The sequence below is a fragment of the Pavona decussata genome, unplaced genomic scaffold (genome assembly GCF_977016875.1).
Source record: "Pavona decussata unplaced genomic scaffold, jaPavDecu1.1 SCAFFOLD_156, whole genome shotgun sequence".
Classification (NCBI taxonomy): Eukaryota; Metazoa; Cnidaria; class Anthozoa; order Scleractinia; family Agariciidae; genus Pavona; species Pavona decussata.
In genome coordinates, this window is record NW_028145568.1 from 6,005,118 (window position 1) to 6,026,648 (window position 21,531).

General features: G+C 37.2%; 2 protein-coding genes across 5 annotated transcripts in view; one reads left to right on the top strand and one right to left on the bottom strand.

Moving 5' to 3' along the window:
* LOC146465532 (uncharacterized) lies at window positions 1–14,163 on the bottom strand. 2 transcript variants are annotated; one of them, XM_085128395.1, is made up of 6 exons: window positions 13,973–14,163; window positions 13,724–13,859; window positions 12,477–12,565; window positions 6,955–7,197; window positions 4,793–4,884; window positions 1–4,107 (listed from the first exon to the last, which is right to left on the bottom strand). In XM_085128395.1, the coding sequence occupies exons 1-6, from the start codon at window positions 14,051–14,053 to the stop codon at window positions 3,030–3,032; spliced, it is 1,719 nt and encodes a 572-aa protein (XP_084984521.1). In that variant the 5' UTR covers window positions 14,054–14,163; the 3' UTR covers window positions 1–3,029. The 2 variants fall into 2 exon arrangements, with proteins under 2 accessions (XP_084984521.1, XP_084984522.1); XM_085128396.1 differs by having other exon boundaries at window positions 13,724–13,854; window positions 13,973–14,080.
* The window catches only part of LOC146465533 (dolichyl pyrophosphate Glc1Man9GlcNAc2 alpha-1,3-glucosyltransferase-like), a 19,300-nt gene continuing 11,865 nt past the window's right edge, over window positions 14,097–21,531 (top strand). Inside the window, exons 1-5 of one of the 3 annotated variants that reach the window (XM_085128399.1) lie at window positions 14,220–14,346; window positions 15,060–15,139; window positions 16,555–16,633; window positions 18,526–18,719; window positions 20,605–20,705. In XM_085128399.1, coding sequence (XP_084984525.1) covers window positions 18,616–18,719; window positions 20,605–20,705 — 205 coding nt within the window. In that variant the 5' untranslated portion in view covers window positions 14,220–14,346; window positions 15,060–15,139; window positions 16,555–16,633; window positions 18,526–18,615. Of the gene's footprint in view, window positions 15,140–16,554; window positions 16,634–18,525; window positions 18,720–20,604; window positions 20,706–21,531 lie in introns of all 3 variants that reach the window. The other 2 variants (XM_085128398.1, XM_085128400.1) reach the window with 2 other exon arrangements.

The following is a 21,531-nucleotide window of genomic DNA, read 5'->3' on the forward strand; positions in this document are numbered from 1 at the left end:
TTGTAGCCTTATTTAAATCGATTTTTATTCGTGCTTATCAATTATTCCTAAAGTAGGTTTCTTATTTGCCCCAAACTTAGCCCTGTCTCTTTGCTTCATGCCAATACAAGCAGAATGACGCACAAAGAGGGAGGCATGATGTTTGCAGCTTCTCTATTTAACAAAATCAGTACAAAACAAGTAATTTCATAGTATTTGAGCATCAATCCGACTCTAAAATAGGTACCAAAACTAAGTCCTGTCCTGCAATCACATTTTCTAGAAAAACCCTTTTCCTCCAACGAGTGCCAAAGCAGAGGGGTGGAAATAACTTCTAATTTCCACATTAGAAAAATTATTGACAACAAACTACATCATGGAAAGTCCTTTCGCTAGTCTTCACAATAGTATTTTATCCAGAAGTAAAAGTCAAAACTATCTTTTACCAGTTGTTTACAGCATAACGAACAACACCAAAGAAAAGTGCTGCTCAGTATCTTTCATTTGATTGGGCACACTTTGGCGCTTGGAAAAAAGGGGCGACTAAGTAAACTGTTATCCATCTCAGCAATGAGAATGGTCAAAATGAGCTCCAACCCAATCCTGAAATTATTGACATGGAGGACTGCTTGGTTTAAAGCTATCAAGATTCTAATGTACATGAGAGAACATAACACTACCTGGTAGTTATAATATAATATATTATAATATTATAATATAATATATTATTATTGTTAAAACCACATAATTATATGCCACTAAATATCAAGTTAAAAAGCAATAATAACTTAAAAACAATTTTAGTGTCCTGCTCAAGACAAAAACCTAAGAATTATTAGCCTGTGTAGGTGGCGGTTTTGTTCATACAGGGTCAAAAAAGCATGGCGGCGAACCACACGTGAACAAAACCGCCAGCCGACACAGGCCAAAGAATTATCAATAAGATCAAGAAAATTTATGTAATAAAGTAAAACACCTCAAAATCACACTGTTACACAATGCAATTTCATTGAAATAGACTGTGGGCAGTCTCTCTTTTGCTTGAGAATCCATGGGGAAGATGCAGCTTTGCTGCTCACCCACGTGACCCGCACTTCAAATATCTTACGTTCTTCCCTACGGGTTCTCAGGCAAAAGAGAGTCTGCTCACAGTCAACATTGAGACTCCTTTTGCAAACATAGTAACCTGTTTCAGGCATTCATATAGTGGGGAGCAGCGAAAACCACAGCTCAAACAAATATTTTACAATAACTGTCAAAATTCCTGCATGCTGATTGGCTCATAGCTATTGTCAATTAGAATGCAGACAATAAAAATGACGTCAGATGTAATGTGCACGTTTTTCAAAGAAAAATAAGGCCCAATTCTGTTCATATTTTTTCCAATAGTTACTGTAAAAAAACAACAAAAAAAAAACAACAAAAACAAATTAACAGCAGTTTTATATGGTCTATATACTCTTATAGACCATAAAATGACCCCATGAAATGCTTAAAATTTGGCAGTGAAACTACTTACCTGCGGCTCATGGTTCCACTTGATTTTTTAACAATTTGACATCATTTTATGATCTACAAGAGTATGGACCATAGAGAACTGCCAACGATTTGTTAAATATTGCAGGAAGTCTCTGTGCTGTATTATTTGCTTGAATTGCAGTTTGCCTCATGTAGCTCCCCACCATCCAAACACCTGGAACAGGCTATAAATATAATTGCCAATAAACCACTTTCAAAAAGTGGTGGATTTGAGAGAGGGGTATGATCCCCTTATAGTCAAAGACAATATGCCCCACTGGCAAGAAAGTTTTTAAATGCTGAACATTTTTACTCAAGGTCCGAGTAGGCCCCACCTTGCATGCTGGTATGGATCTGCCACTGTATTAGAACATAATAACGTGGGTGGTCTTCAAATGTTTCTTAGGAGGGCCATTAAGTAAACTGCTGGGTCACCAGACATTTTTGGTGGGGCAATTTCACCACAGAAATGCTTAGATTCTACCCAAAGTAAATATGCACATCTTAGGCCCTTTCTGCTCTTAGCCCTTCAATTGGCGGTAATTTCCAATACAAATGTGCATAATGTGCTGCATAAAACTAAAATAACCTTAGGGTGTGGTTCTTTGGGAAAATCCGAATCCGGATTTTTGATCCAAGATCACTCGGATCATGGAACCAACGAATCCACTCTGTGTAAGGATTCGTCAGTTCCTTTGATGTACCATGATCTGAGTGATCTTGGATCAAAAATCCAGATTCAGATTTTCCCAAAGAAACGTATCCTTAAAGTTTAGCTTCCAAATTTAATATCTGTTGTGGAATACTCTACAGACAATTTTTTTCAGTCCTGGTAAGCTATCAGGGCTTTTGAGAAATGGTGTTCAGATTTATACATGATATCTTAGTGCAAAAAAATGGAATAATCTTTGAATAAAAATTGCAATCCTTACTAGTCTAAATCAAAGTATATAGCCAATGAAGAAATATAGCAGCACTACATTTACAGTACAATCAGACTGAGTTTAAAAAAATAATTATAATTTTATAAGATATTCAACCACAGAATTATATGCAAATAACTTGGAGAAAAATAAAGGAAGGGAGTTTTTTGCATAGGTTATTTCTCGAAAACTAAGTGCAAATCAGTGAAAAAAATCCAGGTTAGTGTTTTTCATTTGAATTCAAGGCAAAAAAAATGACCCAAAAAGTTACATGACAGCACGTTTTTTTCACCAAACCCTTCAATTCTTGTAGTTTGAAAATGTGGAATTTCCAAGAAAGGTACATATAGTGATGGTGTATTGTATCATAATTTTTATACCTTAAACGTCTTGTGGGGAGTAAGTATAAACTACTTAGTAAGATGCTGTATGGAAATGGCAAGATACACGTCTGGAAAAAGACTTGTCTAGTAACTACAAAAACTTACTAAAATGTCACCGAACACATGCATGTACAGTGTATTGTCAGTGTTCTTTGTCACTAGAAAACTCTGTTTCTGAGAAAGACACATGTACATGTACACCAAGGAACATCCTGTAGACGTAGTTCTAAGAAGAGTTTTCTTGCTCGTCATTCTCTGCTTCATTACCATACTCACTGTTCTCCAATCTTGGTTTCTTTGGTGGAATCTCATCTTCAGACACCTGAATTTCTGATTTGATTTTAGCCAAAGAGAAAGTATGGAGATCTGTGGATTCCCTGTTACCTTGCTCGTCTCTACAAAGGTTGGATGGCGATTCCTGTGAAGCAGCATTGTTGGGTGAATCATCACCGCCGGCATTGACAAGCACATCAAAGTCAATTGATTTTGTATCTGGTGATTTCCTTTTTCCACCATCAGAGCTGCCTGGTGAGTACTCCATTAGATCTTGCATTTTACTCGGTTCTAACCCCTCCCTATGCCTTTGCCTTCGTTCACTCAACATCATCAATTGCCGACTAGCTGTAAACATATTGAGATTTTCTTCCAGTGAAGGTTTCTCTTGTCGCTTACTTGAATGGTCGCCTAGTAACAACAGCTCTCCTCGAGATGGGGGTCGATCAAGAGCTTCCCCTTCTACTGGTTCCAGAATGTTTAGTGAACTTGTAAGAGGTCCAGGAGGGATCTCTAAGTCTTGACCATACAAACTGACTTCTGAACTGCGCCTAGAACCCAAGGGAGACTCCCTTTCCTCTCCCAAAGCAGTACCTGGCTCTAGAGAGAATCTTTCATTGCCCACTGGCCCAAGGACAGGAGAATGACAATTAGAGGTGTGGTTCTCTGAGTCATTATTTGTTGATGACTGTTTCTTTTGATTAGAGTCATCAACTAGACTTGCGTCCTCTGGAAGATTTGACTTTTCTGTGTCATGGACATCAGTATTGTTGCTTGTTGACATGTTATGGGTAAAATCCTTGTCATCAACAAGGCTTGTTATTGTGCACGAACTGGAACTGGGAGCTGGACTTGACCTCAGGTGTGTTCTTTTATTCTTGGAAACTGACTGCCCTGCTGTAGTTTCCAGTTTGCTTGTCAGATCCTCAATGTAGTTGTCACTCCTTAAAAGAGCCCTCCGGAGCTGTTGAACTTCACGCTCATACTGCCCTACCTTGGTTTGAAGTCCAGCCATTGAGTAATGACTGTACCTGAATAGAAATGATACAATGAAACAGTTAATCACAAACATTCCCATTACAAATACAACAGATGGTGACACCAACATGTATTCTGCCAAGAGGTCCTATGTTTAAACAAACAGGCTTTGTATGGTGCAAAATAGACACCATTGACCATAATTTGGCTTTAAATCCAATTTCTCCAAATGCGTGTAAGCTCTGTTTTAGAATACTGACTGGAGACCATGTAAAAAATAGTTTCTCCATCCTTTTTTTGGACCCATATGCAAGTGTATAAACATGAAGATATCAGCGTCCAATTACCCCTGAACTCAAACAAAAGAGGAAACAAAGCTCAAAGCTTTTTGCTTGATCGACAGAGAACAAAGAAAATACTCTTGCCTTAATGAGTCCCAAAAGATGTACCCCCATAAAATTTTAAACATTTATGTGAGTTTTCAATGATACATCCATACAAGCTCTATGTAAGTCCCAGATGCCCTTTTAGCTAGGTGTTTTTTTTAGTTGTTGCTGGGTGTGGAGTGGGGGAAATTTTGTAGTGTAAGATGTGACTTGCAAGAAAGAGATATGAGACAAGACCGGTACTAGGTAATTTCTAAGTGGTACCATGTCAATGAAGTTTGCCCATATAATATTAATTACCATCTCACTAAAGAAACGATCATTCTCCTTGCATTGCAATGAATACACATACCTCTGGGGGGACTTGGAAAATTTTGGTTCATCTTTGAGGCGGGAATTTTCTCTCAAAAGGTTCTTGTTTTCTTCATGTAATTTCTTGTTGTCCTATTAAATGATAAAATTTTACTCATTTCCTTTTACTTCTAGAAACAATAACAAGAACAAACATTAAAACAGTATACTACACTTTCCCCTCAATTTTCTTAGATCCAAATAAACCCTCTGAAAAATCCAAATTTGCTTCATACCCCACCCCCTCCCCCATTGCTTTTAATTTCCATATCCCTTCCATGGGGGATGGAGAGAGGGGAATTCACATTGGGAATTCAAGGAGGAGGGGGGACTCAACAGCCAAGAGTTTTAAAGCAAAGTATGTAGCTAAAGTACAATTTCCAGAGGGGTGGGGGAGGGGCTCAGAAAAAAAAATAAAATGGCACATTAAAAGCCAACTTAATGTGCCCTTGAGGATGCACTGGGATGCTATGAACCAAACAGACTTTTTGAAGTTAGTAAGTTGAGAAATTTTTCAACTGAAAAGCAAATACTCCATCTCTTTACTTAGAACATAGTTAATTGAGGGACTGGTTAGGAAGCCTTGCCATGAAAACAATGGTACTGCAATTTATGTTGGAAGGGCCGCGACCCTGCACAATCCTTTGTTTTAACATTCACACCACAGTTGAATATCTTAACAAAAAAGTTTTGATTGGTCAGTTGCTCCAACACATTCCAAATTCTATTGCTGTTTGTGTAGGGTTAAGGCCAAAAAGGCAAACAAAAACATATAAAGAAGAAGTTTGTCAGGTTTCATAACCATTGCCTTTAATTAACTATGCTTAGAAATAATTACAATCGAATGAAAGCAATGCATCAAAGCCTTTAACCTTTAGTGGTTCCACATAATTATGTAGTTCTCATTCATCGCTCATTTAGTACAATCTCGACCAACAGCTAACAGACCAATTGGATAATTTGTGGTCTCATGTTATTTATACCTGATGGTTTTTCATTCTAGTTGGTGATATGAAAACGCCATGGCACAGCGCTGACAGGAAGGTTGGACACCCTAAATGGTAATTTCAGCTGAAGAACCACTGTAATTACAAGAGTTCCCATTTGAGCAAACCTTGAAAAAGCAGAACGATTTTCTTAAAACCAGTTAGTGCCCACAATTAACTTTGATCCCCTGTGGTCCCTGGGGCTCCCCAAGACAAAATCCCTGATACAAACACTGTATCATGCATTTTCAGGAGCTATGAATTAAACCCTTGGAAAAGGAGACGATGCAAAGGAAAGTAACTGACCACCAATAGCAGCTGCGAAAGTCCACCCTGCTGGTGTTTGTAAAGAATCTGTGAGACGGGGTGTATGGGATTCACAGCTGAGGGCTAGATCCTCTCAAGACCAGGCAACAAATTGTCCACCACAACCAGACAGATTAAAACAAATTATGCAGACCATGAGATACATGTAGATATGATGACACCAGGCAAACAGGACATTAATCTGCACAGCCTGTCAGGTCATCAGCATGTCACTCAAAGCATTTTGTGGTGGATAGAACTGCAACAAAAAAGCAATGGCAAGCACTTCCAAGGATGTTCAACAAGAAAATGAAGATGTGGGTGACAAGACTGCAGCAAGCAACAGTCCAGTACTATGCTGCCCAACAACAGTGATAATGATGAAATTATTCCAGAAATCCTGGATGAGTTATATCTGTATTGGTATGTGTAGACTGTCACAAACCTTCCCAGCAACCATGACCTTGAGGTAGAGAGTGAGAGAGCAGATGGTAGAGAATGTCAGTAAAGGGACATGAATCATGATAGCTTGTACATTTTGTAGTTTTCAGTGAACCAAAAGTAGTGATAAGATGAGAATGATGTACCGGGTATTATTCAGTGAATGACACAGGCATACTCGGAAAGGGGAAATCCCAGTGCTCCTATCAGGAGTTGAACCTAAGGCCTTCCGATTACTAGTTCGGATACTCTACCACTGAGCTACAGGAGACTCGTGGGAGCTAAGGCCATTAAACTGTTTTGTGACTAAATGTTTTTTGGACCAAAAACCCACTGTAGATAATGTACATTTTGAGAGAAATTCTATTATACACAGTAGGGTTGTGTGATACAACTTACTGAAATTACTTATTAATATCTATGTTGGTACCTGCTTGATCTTATCCATATCTCCTCTCAATGTTTCATAAGTGTGGTTTGTTTCTTGTAACTTAGTTGTTAGCTTGACCAACATATCGATATCAAGTTTACCAGCACCATCTTCCACTGTCCGATGTCTTGTTGTGAAGTCCATGGAAGCCATAGTTCTTTCTCTTTCAATCATCTTTTCATGAAGTTGCTTGTTTTCAGACTTTAGTCTTTCCACAGTGTTTTGAAGTGATTTGAGTTCATCCTGCAAAACCAAGAAAGGTGATAACACCATCAACCATTATGACATTTATCTGCAGTGTTCATTAACTTTAAACCCTGTAATTCATAATATCAACATGTAGATTCTCCCTACTATTCTCTAAATATTTATTATTGGACTAGTTGAGAGAATTTGTTTATCAATCAATCTCATCTTTATATTTACCCTTGGATTTTTGTAGAGTAGCTTATGCAGCTAATATCTCCAAGCATTTACCCACCCAACCATGAGAATATATTACACACAAAGACCAGACCACAACACCGGGAACTACGTCCCCTACTCTTAGCGAACAGTGAGTGGGTTCTTTAACGTCCTACAGAGTTATTTACGAATGAGGGTTGTGAGACGGGGCCTACAGTTTATCGTCCTTATCTGAGAAGACTAGAAAGTCTAACCATTTGCAGATGTCATCACAAAGGCAGCACTTTCTCCTCAGTTATTTAAAGACCCTGAGTGGGTTCTTTAATGTTCCACAGATTATTAGGAATAAGTGTTGTAAGAGGGGACCTACGGTTTATCATCCTTTATCCCAAATCAGAAGAGTGTGAATATGGTAAGTGTGAATTGGAAAAACGTGAAAATTCAATTTAGTGATGAACTCCTATTCACAACAACCTAGCCCTTTTCTATTAACTACCCCTCTCTCCAGCCTTAAAATCAACTGTACTCAAGTAAATGTCATAGATAACATACAAGTTGTATATAATTATGAGAATGATGCATTATTCAGTAAGTGACACAGAAAAAACGGAGTGCTCCTATGAGGAGTCAAACCTAAGACCTTCCGATTACTAGTTTGGATGTTCTACCACTGAGCTACAGTTGTAATAAATGTGATGGAATATGTTAAGCCTGGTGAATAAGTGAAAATGATTTGTCACTTACTGAATAATACATCATAAAATATTTCTCAATTATTCACCAGGCTTAAAATATTCCATCACATTTAATCCATCGCGTATATGCCACACATGACATTGCAATCCTAGCAGTATGCAGGTTGTTTGTCCCATGAACCTAGTTAAATGGCCTTAGCTCCCACAAGTCTCCAGCTGTAGCTCAGTGGTAGAGCATCCGAACTAGTAATAGGTTCGACTCCCGATAGGAACATTCAGATTTTTTTTTCCAAGTATGCCTGTGTCACTTACTGAATAATACATCATTCTCATTTTATTTATTCACCAGGCTTAAAATATTCCATCACATTTACTCCAAGTTGTACATGTATATAGTTTGGTTGAGTGTGGCTGATTCTCTGAATGATTACCCGTTATAATATTATTTATACAGCCATTACACGAGCCAAATGCAGGATTTCAATGAAATCTTGAAACAGTTTTAGTTATTTGATGCATGGTGTACTATTACAAGCACCACTTAGTGACAACACATTCAGTTTTTACTTGATTGTTCCACATAGCAACTGACTTGATCACAAGTCTCGAAGCCTAAATTTAAGTTGCAATGTTTTTTCTTTTTGATAGCTGAGTTGATCGTTTGTCTCACGATTGAGTCACAAAGATGTGGATCGCGACGTTTCGACCGCTATACTGCTGGTCTTCATCAGGCGATGGTGTCCACTGATTGCGTGACAGTATAAGTAGCACCTTGGTTTGTGTTGATTGGTGCATTTCGATCCTCTCTTAGGCTGTTGCTGATTGGAGGATTTCGACCCTTGTCGTTCAGACTAGAAATTGTTCCCTCGGCCGTGCGCCTTGGTACCGATCGGCTGCTGTGTTGTTTGATCGTGGGCATCCACGCTTCCGGAATTTCAATTCCATTATCCCTATTGATGTTGTCAGGGTGAAGTCTAATGTGAATAGCCTCTTTAACCCTACGGGTGTACCAATGTGGGTCTCGGTCAATAAACTTAACCTCATCCCAGAGCGGATAGTGGCCCGTCGCATTGCTGTGTTCTGAAACGGCGGAGGATTGGGTTCGAGCAAGCCGTATGTCTCTATCGTGTTCGTTAATCCTTTCATGCATAGATCTTCCCGTCTCTCCAATATAGACTTTGCCACACTCACAGGGAATCTTGTAGACTACTCCGTCTTGTTTTGCAGGGTCGACAGACACCATCGCCTGATGAAGACCAGCAGTATAGCGGTCGAGACGTCGCGATCCACATCTTTGTGACTCAATCGTGAGACAAACGATTAACTCATCTATCATTTTAAACCACGATGACAAACACCTTTCATAATATTTTTTCTTTTTGTTTCTTCTGTTTGGTTTTGTGCTGCGCCGCTACCCTGTACATCACATTGGGAACTTATAACTGATTAACCTAAGATTGCTTTTAGAGTTACCAGTTTGATTCGATCTTTTATTTTAACATCCCCTTCCTGTTTAAGCCTGCCATGAATAGCTCAAAAGCTACCTGCCTGTGTGCAATTTTTTTCAATTAATGTTCAGTTATTTATTTATTTCTCTGTTCGTGAGCGGGCAGCATCTTGAAAATCCTACAATCTGATTGGTTACGGGAACGGGCAGAATTTTCGTATCTCTGACCACATGCAGTCATGGTAACCAGAATCTGCAGAGAGTCTTGAAGTGAAATAATTTTACTCTGATCTGACCATGGTCCCACATGACAAACGTTTCCCTCATTAAATGTTGTAAACTAACAGAAAATCACTAATGAAATAAAAGGCATCATGGTTATGCACCCAACCTAAGAAAATTTAGGCTTGAGCGGGATTCAAACCCATGACCTCTGTGATGCCGGCACAGTGCTCTACCAACTGAGCTATCAAGCCAACTGGAAGTTGGTCATTTAGTGAATTTGTAACATACCCGTCAAGGTGAAGTAATGGATTATTTATGAAAGAGATATGTTTGAAGTGTGGATTAAAAAATGAATAGGTTAATGACCACTGCAGTTACAGTCACTTGTATTACTTCTCCTCGACTATTTAAGTTGCTTGCAATTAACTGCGATGGTGATTCACTTATTCATTCTTTCATCTGCAGTTCAAATATGTGTATTTCATATATTCCATTTCCAATTTCCATTTAGCTATGTCCCAAAAGGATTAACAGGGTAACCCTTTAAGACGTTCCATGCATTTTGGAAATTTTCCTGTTATACTAAACTAAAACAGTATATTCCATTTACATGTACCTTACAAGAGGAATTTCCAGCATTATTTGTTCAATGGTTAACAACCAATAAAAAAGGTACAGCTTACAGCTACATGAACTGTGGACATACAGCTGTAGACTGGAAAAAAATTGAAAACGATCCTTGCGGTGACAAAATGTGATTACCAGTAATGCAATTGCAGATAACTAAAGCCTGAAAAAAAATTTCAAGGCTTCAATTTTATTAGAATCAAACCCAAGACCTTGCTAGACAAACTCTATTTTGTTGCAGTAAATTATACAATGACACATTTTTGCCTATCATGACACTTGAGCTGTTTTCCTGGCCCCTGTAGAACTACCGATTAGCTGATAATAAGCTGACAGATAGGAGAATTCTCACATAATTGAAAGCACCTTGAGAAGTGAATGTTGAAAAATAAGATCTTTTTGCAGTGTCTGAAATATTGTCTGGCAAGGTTGAAGAAGTGCAGGCTTCTTTTCCAAATACAAATCCCTCACATCTTAATAATCTGATCACGGGACTTCAATGTAGCTGATAAGAGATTAATATTTCTGTACAAATCCTATAGGTGGTTTTCACCTCACACATCGTCACGCAAGTGAAAAAATAAAATCCTCAACCATTCAATAGATAAAGTCAAGAAATTGATATGTTGTAGAAGAGTGATACATCAACAATGTGTGAAAGCCACAGGGCTGTGCGATATCTCCTAATCGAGTTATTCGAGAAAATGTACCACGGAAAATTACAGAGTTTAGTATGGGACGCCATGTTGGTGCCCCGTCTGATGGGCACCAACATGGCGGCCGGAAACCAGCAAAAACATCTGGAGTTTACCTTGGCTATTTCAAAGCCTTTCTTCGCTCTGCTGAACTTTCACACATTGACATTAACGCTTCTATTACATGTTAGCTGATCAGAACTAAAAAAAACACGAGGCGAATCGATGTTTTCATGTACGTGACATGTTTAGAGCAGCAATCCTTCTGTCACGCACTGCGCAAAAATCTAAAATTCAAACTGCTCTATTTTCAAAACAAAGAATGCTATCCTGCTGAAAACAAGCAAGCCGATGGAAATTTAGATTTTCTTATATGTGATGAAGATAAAAACCCAAAATTGTGTTTAGTTATGAATTTCAGTTTTTTATGACGTCATGTGAAAACCAAGAATACATGGGAAATGGGGTTTGGTTGCGTACAGATCACCACTTCACAGTTAACCACAACTTTCAAGTTTTTACTAAGACATGTCTCAAAAGTTCATCACTTGATCATGAAAAACTTACGTAAACAGTACATAATTATGGTACAACATCCTTCAATATCTCTTCCTTATTGTATAATGACGAATTGTTTAATGGCAGTTTCCTTTTAGCCATAAAATTTGATGTTTTGAATACTATTAAATGCAGCTGAGCCTGACTCTATTGCATTTGACAGTGTTCAACAAGATTAGTAGCTGATTTCAATGTGAAACACAGCATGACACATCTGCGGCATTTGCCGAGCATTAGTCACAATATTGGATGATCGACAAAATGTTGAATTGTGTATCATTATCTTTTTGGCAGCCAAACTCTTGCTTTGGTATGATTCATTGAACTTTCACTGTAATGAAAGTACAGGTTCTTTCAAGTTTCACAGTACTACAGGTTACAAAATAAGTACGGTGAAAGCTAGTATTAACTACAGTTAACTTTTTGACCATTTTCTACCTCAGTAATTTGTGCAGATGAGTTCCTTAAAGATTTTAGACTTTGTTCCTTCAGGGCATTATGAGGGTTCAAGATATAAATCAAGACAGAGATAAAGCCATCTGAATGGCGTGACCCCTGGTCATTGTGGCATAAACCACCATATATTTTACCTTTCAGAATCCAATAATGAAAACTTAGCAAATGTATTTAAAATTGATTTATGTCCTTGTCTATGTTTAATAGGCTTTCCTGGGTTACAACTGCATAATGTTTTATACGTAAGTTAACTCAAAGATCAAAGCATTCAAATGCAATATAAATGAGACTAATTCTGGTAATAAAAAAATGCAAATTAACATACTTAGTGAATGTGTGATACGATTGTATTACGTTTTTTTTTTTCAGTAAAAAATGCACATGCAGTATACACGTGATAAAAGCTTTATTTACCTCATATTCTCGCCTTATTAAGTCAAGCCTAGTGCGTCTTAGCTCAGCCCTGGTCACAGCATCAGAGTTTACTGGCAAGTCAATACTTCCTGTTAAAACAAAATGAATTTTGGTAACACTTTTTAATTCTGTTACAAAGTTGATCAGATGTTCTGTACACGTGTGACACTGAAAAAGTAGTCAAGGATGGGTGGTGGAGATATTGGACATTCAATAATATTCAGACGAGACTTTGATTAATATTCAGACAGGCTGTCTGAGTGAAAAATAACAGAAGGATGTCTTTGTTACCAGAGAAACTGAAAATTTACATTGCTTATTTTAATGTCCAAAGTCTCTTTTAAGGCAATTAAGCTGTGCAGAGTTAAAAATTGACACCTTTTGGTAAACAGACAGGAGGGACACCATTCAATCAAACTGACGGAAATGATCAGCTAACCGCAACATTACACCTGATTGGTTAGAAGGAATTATCACGTCATTGACAATTGTTATTAAAATCAACCAATGTTACGAGGTCACGAGATAAATAGCCATCTTGGTGATCCACATAATGCAAATATGACAGGCATGTATGATTTCAGACGGTCACTGACCCACCAGTTAGACGCATATTGTGCTCGAGAGTCAGAGGGCAGGACTTGTTTTTGAACGCACACACACAGCCATCCGGATCAAGTAAAATGACGCCACATGAATGCCCACTTTGGCATTAAACCCGGGTTATCACTTTCTATACCATTCACTTCTAAAAATGCGTTGAAATGTCTTGAAATTCAGTCTGAACTTGATCTGGCAAAGTATTGATTGTCCATTCTACTTCTCAACCTCAAAACCCGAGGGCAGACCAATCCGAACTTTAACTTCGCGAAAATTCAAAGCATTAGCAATATGTCTTCACTGGTCACCTCTGCAACAATATTTCGCCCGTCATTACTCGAACAATTTTCATTAACATTACAGTTCGAGTTACCGGCACTCAACTACATTCTTCCTCGATAAGAAACCAGACGAATTAATTAAACCTCGTGCGGTATAGCTTTGAAATCAAGCATGCTAGATGACTTGCTAATACTGATTTGATTTGACCAGCTTTAAAAATTTCCATGGGAAAATGGGAAAGACCGCAGACGTTAACTCTATTGTTCTTTCTTTGTCAACAAGGAATCACTCAAACGCATACGCTGTGTAATCAAACTTGGTTGTAGCTACAATTAAAACACACGACAAATGATTCATTTTCTCACCAAGAATTTTCTTACAAGGCTTCTCCACTGTTATAGACGTCCGGCAGGTTGGACAGAACGAGTGGGACCGAAGCCACATATCCATGCAGTTTGAGCAAAACACATGTTGGTTCGGGCATACTACGGGTTCTCTAACCTTTCAAATAATCAGGAAATAAACACACCAAATTTTAGTTCGGCATTTGGTTACAAGTCTCAGCACGTGTGATTCAGAGGTGGATGAATTTCAACACTGAAGAGTGAACTTACCTTTCCTAGACATATCTGGCAAGAAATCGGAAGAGTCATGGAAAGGGAAGTCGAGGAAACAGAGACCTTTTTGCTCGCCATCTGCGTGTGTCATGCCATATGATCCGCAGTCAACTTGTGTCACGATTCTTTTGATCGTTCACGCTTTACCTTACCGTTGGCTCACAAAAGTACAGCGGTAACACTCAAAAGTGCATTCGTAATGAAGCATTCATTCCAAGATGGCGGCAAATTCGATAAGTGATCGAATGGCGGAGTGGTGGAAAAGCGTTGTTCTGTTCTCCGTTCTTCTCAAATCACTGCTGATTCCAACATAGTACCATTCGCATATTCGTTTTTGACTTTTTAAGTGACAAAGGTTGATGCGTAGTCACGTGAGTTCAATAGTTTTGTAAGCTAGCTGTTGTGTAGATAGATGCCTTTATTTCAACAGGGCAACTCTTTCAGTAATGACATCGCAAAAAGTGCTATCAATAGAGGCCCTATATTTATATTTTCCCTTGATCTGAATTAGATCCGCATCAGACCGAAACGGCGCTGCTACAAGATCAGTTTGATAACGGCATAGTCAACACAAGCAATCCATCGCGTAATTAATTTATAAGCTTATGATTGAATAACATTCTTTATTTGAGTATCTTAAAGTGACCCGTCCTCGTTTTTTGCTACATATGCATCCAGTCTGCTCCGTGAAAACCAAAAATATTTATTTTAAAGTAAGATTTTTCGACGTAGTTGCTCGGCCATTGTTCTGATCTTTACCGTGGCTAAGACGAAAACATCGATCTAAAGTATGATTTTGGTTTTTATGGCGTGAACATGAAATTATCAATAATCAAATAAGTTTATTAAAAATAGAACATAAACTTAATATTTATGGTCAATTGTGTCAACTAACACATACAGTAACGTAACTTTTACCGTAACGTAACTTTAACTTTTATAAAGGCAAACGGCTGAAATGCAAAGCTACTACAAGAGTCTTGTGGGAGACATGTCTGTTAATTCAAGCTTTTGTGCTACTTCATAAAGTACATTGTAATCAGTGGTACCCTTATAACTTGTGGATTTTCTATGAAAATCATAGATGTGTTGTTTATTCTAAAAACATTGGGGATCAGCAAAGCTTAAATTTGCCTCTTATACCTAACGGGATGCTTAATTAAGGTAATGTTACCTTCTGCTTGCTGAAAATGAATGAAAAGTTTAGATGAAAGCTAGCAAATTTATGATGGTCAGCATTTCTTAAGGGAGGGGCATATGTAATGTCACCTTTCCCGTCACTTTCACGTGTTAGTTTTACTGTTTGGTCATTAATGTTTTGTTTCAATTACGTTTCCCACCAACATTGTTGCAGGGATGAAGGATTGTGTTGATTCAGTGTTCGTGATCATTTTGCATTACATGATTGATGAATCCTGTTGCAAATATCTCTTTATGATGTAATCTTTGCGTGAGCCTGCAGGGTTTAAATTATATTGGACACTGTGGCTGTTGTTGGATCACCGAATTTGCCAATATTAAGCCACAGACAAATGTTCTTTGATAAAAATAAATCCAGTATTGACAAAGTGTGTTAAAGATTTGTAACCTCTTCTATATACTTCAATAATTTCACATTATACTATATTAATGCCAGGGATATTGGCTTGTTTCCAGGATTTGTTCTAACTGTGTTATGTCTGTATGTGTGAGCCATTTAGTTGCCATTTATAGCGTTGTCCAATGGAGCATTATTGTAATTTAACACTATGTTTATGTGCACACATTACTCTGTGTAACAGTGGTTATCAGCCAAGAAAGCAATCTCTTCATATTCTGTTATTAATATTTTTTCTCTAATTTATTAAGCCAATTTTAATTAATAATTTTGTTAACAATTTGTCTTTTAAAATTTGCATTAATTAAAGAGAGAAAAGAGTAAGAATCCAAACTACTGATTAAGAAGTTGCTAAATCTTTTCCCAAAGGCAAAAATCGCTATAATGGCAATGGTCATGATTTCAATAATTAATTGACTGTCAGAAGATAATATAATAACTACAGGTATATAATAATGTAGCAATACTACTGTTACAATATAAAAGACAATGTTTTAACATGTTGAAACTGTCAACTCTATACATAGGTACCAAATAATAATCATTATTATTGTTCAACAAAGTGGACAAAAAGATAAGCAAAATGCAATGGACTAGTATGCTATCAGTGAACCATGCAGAAATCTGAAATTATGTGTGCTTGCGTGCGTGAGACATTTGATTACATAATTAACATTGATACTTTTTTTTTTAGCAAATAGCTGAAAACTAATGGTGACGTAGCACTCTTTTTGTGACAGATCATTAATTATTTATACTTTTGTCAGCTTTTACAAGTATAATAAGTTCAGCACAAGTTTGTACACATGATTTCATTTGTGAAAGTCCTTGATAATATAATTGTTACTGGTTGAATGCATTCAGTATTTATTAAAGTCGAGTGCCTTATTATGAAAACAATCCTAAGAAAAGAAAATGAATGACATTTCTTTGTACTGTTTTTGTGCTGGTTTTTTTGTTTTTTCTGTGATTTCTTTTTTAGCCATTCTACTGACTTTGAAGTACATAGGAACTGGCTTGCCATCACACACAGTTTGCCACTATCCAAGTGGTATTATGAGGTACTCTAACTTGCTAGTTTTCCCATACGTATTGGACTATCTTGTCAAAGGCAATGTTTAAGTCTCTGGCACTCATGAAAAGTAGTCTTGAAGAATTCAAATTTCTTTTTTTCATTTTTTATTTCTGGTTTCATGAAGGAGGTGAATAGTAAGCTATTTGTACACTTTATGCACGCTTACTAATGAAATAATAATAATAAGGATTATGGCTTTTTTTTTTAGTGTGAGAGCGGGGTCTGTAGGGATGGAGATAGGAGCTGGATATCAGTTGATGAAAAAAACATCCTATTGTAACAACCTACCACAAGCTAAAATTACAATTAGATAGCAAAGACTTGGGATAGTATTTTAATTTGCACGGTCTGAAAATGCCAAATGGGCTTATAAATGAGCTTGTTTTGTTTTTATCCTACATCCTTGGGCTTATTAGAGAGAGGTGCTTTATACTTGGGGTGGCAAAGCTTATCCCAAATCACAGATTTCCAAGAAAACACAATTTAACTTTAATCCAATATTCTATTGCTGAACATGTCAAATGAATTTACGAAAGACTGTGTACTAAATGAGCCAAGGCATATTTTTTAACTGTACACGTTATGGTCCAGTAACGCATGTACTAGTTAATAGTGTTTTATCGGGTTTAAAACCAAGAGGTGCAGCCGAGTGGTTTTATACACGATAGAACATGTACTGTGAGTTTTTTAGAATGGCTGCAAAAGCATTCCTGGAAAAGTGTGTGTCAATAGAGTTCAAAACAATTATGCTTTGGAAATTAGCATACGAGAAAAACACCACATGATAATGACGAGCCAGTGTTATATCAGCTGATAAAACACCGCATACTAATGAGGAGTGTTTTATCAGCTAATAAAACACAGCATACTAATAAGGAGGAGGTTTATCAATATAAAGTCACTGCACGTGATGTATTATCGACCATTTGATAGGTCAATGGGCTTCTGAATTATTAATGAGTTTTTGAAGGTGCAGTATTAGGGAAGTTTTTTTAAGTATTTTTTTGTCCATTTTTTGTCCTTCAGACTTCCCCTGGAAAATGTCATAATATGCAGTGTGTGAACCCACACTGATAACACAAACACACCATTACAGTGCCTTTCAATAACATGGAATCATTGTGTTTTTTACTGTCATCAATCTTTGCAGCGCACCTTTTAGAAAACAAAGGCGTTTAGCTCAACAGGGCCAAAAGGTGATGTTTTCGTGTGCTGTGATTGGTGGTTTTCGATCGACTTTGTTTGATTGTGCATTTTTGCAGTCGGTCAGTTGTTGCCTTGATAATTAAGGCAGCGACTGACTGACTGCAAAAAAATTATTGTAATTATGATTTACAGTAGTAAGAAATTAATGAAAACTGTTATTTGGGTTTTGAAGTTCTGAGTTTTTATGTTATTGAAAGGCATGTGCAGTAATCCCCTTGTACACTCAGACACTTTTTCTAGTCAAGGTCATTGATGACTATTTCAGTGGGGTTCTGTACTCTTTCTGTTAGAATTGTTGAATATGTTCTCCTGTTTGTCAAAATAATAGTTCATAAGCTGTAAACATCCTAAGTTTTATAATGTAACTTTCCTCAAGCAGTGATCAGCCAAAACAACACCCCCTTGAAAGTGAAAATCTAGCAGTCTACCTTTTTTAGATCTCATTATCGTTGTGAGGTATAGGTTTAAATTTAGAGAATGAAAGATACTCTGAGTATGTTCATTATGTCAAAATATTTAGACAACAAAATAATGACAGAAACTAAGTTGGAACCAATTAAGTAGTATCAGAGTATCTTTCATTCTCTATGTACTGAAATATTATCAGCAGGTACTTGTAAAATGTAGAACCCCTTCCTTCTTTCCTATCTCTGTTTATTTTCCTTTTTGTAGAATACCTCGGAATGGACCCTGGATTATCCACCCCTGTTTGCCTGGTTTGAGTACCTGTTATCTCAAGTCGCCGCTGTTGTTGATCCTCAAATGGTAGTGATTAGGAAGCTGCCGTATGAGAGCATACCAACTGTTTTGTTTCAAAGAGGATCTGTGATACTCACCGACCTGGTTCTTGCTTATGCTGTAAAGGAGTGAGTGGATTTTTACATGTTCACGGTATAGATTTTTAAATAGGGATGCATGGTGGTTGGTCTTTGAAAAAATGCATGTGACACTCACAAAAAATTTTGTCAAATTTCATAGACAGTTTGGTTTTTTCTTTGCACTACCTGTCTTAGCGTCTCAATTTCTTTTGCAAGGCCATGAAAGCCTTGGGATCACACGAGAAATGTTGGTGTTGCTGTCTTGAAAAGTCTAACACTGTCTTATCATATATACACCACTCCTTAAATTGAAGGGATTGATGCATGGCCAACATATAGTGCATTTTAGCTTGTTGTTGTTGTTGTGTTGGCTCACATTTGCTGCATTTCCCCTTCAATTCCTTCAGGAAACATTGCCTCGATGTTTTACCTGATGCTTTGTGCTTCGTTTTGCGATAAAAATGGAAAACTTGACCATAATCATGGGTTTTTACTCCAAACAAACCACTCATAAGGAAGGGAAAAATCTCAGGGCGAATTTGTTTCCAATTTAAAGGAAATGAAGGCCACATACCAAAATCCACTAAATTTGAGCAAAAACAACTAAAAAACAAGCTAAAAGGCACCAAGCCCTTCAATTAGATCCGTTTTCAATTTTGCATTTGCTTGTTTTACGATGCTCTTTGACAGGTTAAAAAAACTTGAGCCACTTTCATAACCAGTAAAAAAGTACAGTTGAACCTCTTCACAACGGCCACCTTGGGGACAGAAGAAAGTGGCCGTTGTGGAGAGGTGGCCGTTATGGGGAGGTAGGGGTGTACTATGACAATTTTTTTTTCGGGAAGTACAACATTTTTATTGTGCCAAGTTCATGCTTACTGTAGCCTGTAATTGCAATCCAATCTTAAATAATATATATAGATAAAATACACAATAAAACGTAAATAATGTTTTGAATCAAAATATTAACAAGACGAAACGAGCAAGGTTCGCAACATTCGCTATATTATTGTAGACAATTTACGCTTACTGCAGCATATAAACGGGACACAATCAAAATATGTATATCATTAAAACAGATACAGAAACGATATGTTCCAAAGACAAATGTCGATTACTACATCAGTTTATAAAAAAAAAAGTACTGTACTGGCCGTTGTCGAGAGGCTATTTTGGCAGTTGGGGACGCACTTTAGTGGCCGTTGCCATTGTAGAGAGGTGGCCGTTGTAGAGAGGTTTAAACAAACGCTAATGTGTGGACTGTCCGCCGGGACAAAAAAAAGTGGCTGTTGTAGAGAGGTGGCCGTTGTGGAGAGGTGGCCGTTAGTGGAGGTTCCACTGTAAAACCAAAACCAATCATGACTTGCTCAAAAGCACCTATAGCTTTATACTGTCAATAAACTAGCTAAGAGAAATTTCTATGGGAACTCTGAAATCTCACTGATGATGTTCAAAACTGACATGTAAATTTCAATTCTCTGTCCAAACTTCACAGATACTGGTAACACATGATGTAGACTGACCGTAATTAATTTTGGTTTTATGAAACTGAAACCACTCTAAAAGTTGGTAACGTGTGATTATCTGGCCGGGTGAGTGTAGCCCAGATGTGGGTTTCTAAGCTGTAGTTGCTACAGTAACAGGTGTCGGGTCACAGTAGTGTTTGTAAGTAAAGCTTTTTGTTTTTTGTTTGCTTTTCTACAGATGTACAGATTTGCAGTAGGCTTTTTGTTATTAAATATTAAATATTTTTTTTTTTGTCATTGTTATTGTGAGAATTAAACTCAGCCTTGCAGAGTCTGGTTGAATTGCATGATTCCCAGTGGAGTGTAAGAAATTGAATTTAAAGTCATCTTCTGTGCCAGGGTAAGAATTTATGATAAATCAATAATATTATTAATTAGTAATTAATAATTATATTTAATCCTTTCAGGTACTGTGGATATCTTGCCCGACGGTCATCTGTTCCAGTGCGCAATTGTCTAATCTTAGCCATGTTGGTCATTTTTAATTTTGGACTACTTATAGTGGATCATATCCTTTGAGACAAATGCATTTAATTAAAATTATAATAGGCAGCATTAAATTACTTACAATTTGATTTCTGAAGCTCAATTCAAAACCTCAATCACAAAATACATCCTGGCAAACATAACATTTTTTTTTCTGTATCCAATGTTATTGCTTCATAGATATCTTAGTTTTCCTTGTACATTGTATGGTTAAGACTGTATCTGAGAGTGAAAATTTCTGGGAGGAATTTTTTGCTCTCCTCAAAATTTCCCTGGATTCACTTAATGCAGTTCTCTAACTTACACATGTGCCCATCAGACTTCTAATTTTGGTTAAGAAAAATGTTTCCACAAAACATCAGGATTATGGCTTTATATGTGCATGCAAATTTACTGAGAACATTTAGCTTTCATATGCAATTTGGTACTGATGCATAACCTTATGGTCCCTCCAAACGCTGCGATTTGTTACGTAATGTTTAAAATATGAGCAGGAATGTTTTCTTGGGTTTAAAACCACAAGGCGCAGCCGAGTGGTGTAAGACCCGATAAAACGTGTGCTGCAAGTTTTTTGAACGGCTTCAAAAATATTGCTGGAAAAGCGTGTGTCAATAGAGTTCATAACAATTATGCTATATTATACATTGGAAATTAGCATACGAGAAAAACACCACATACTAATGAGGAGTGTTTTATCAGCTGATAAAAACTGCATACTAATTAGGAGTTTTTTATCAGTTGATAAAACACCACATACTAATAAGGAGGAGGGTTATTGATATAAAGTCACTGCACATGATGTATTTTCGACCATTTGATAGGTCAATGGGCTTATGAATGATTAATGA

Bases quoted from the DNA above. Each gene is read 5' to 3' on its own strand.
- LOC146465532 (XM_085128395.1), bottom strand. From the start codon at position 14,053: ATGGCGAGCAAAAAGGTCTCTGTTTCCTCGACTTCCCTTTCCATGACT. The intron at 12,566-13,723 runs GTGAGAAAATGA...TTGTTTTAACAG, and splicing joins GCCTTGTAAGAAAATTCTTG to GAAGTATTGACTTGCCAGTA. The intron at 7,198-12,476 runs GTAAATAAAGCT...TTGGTTTTGCAG, and splicing joins TAATAAGGCGAGAATATGAG to GATGAACTCAAATCACTTCA.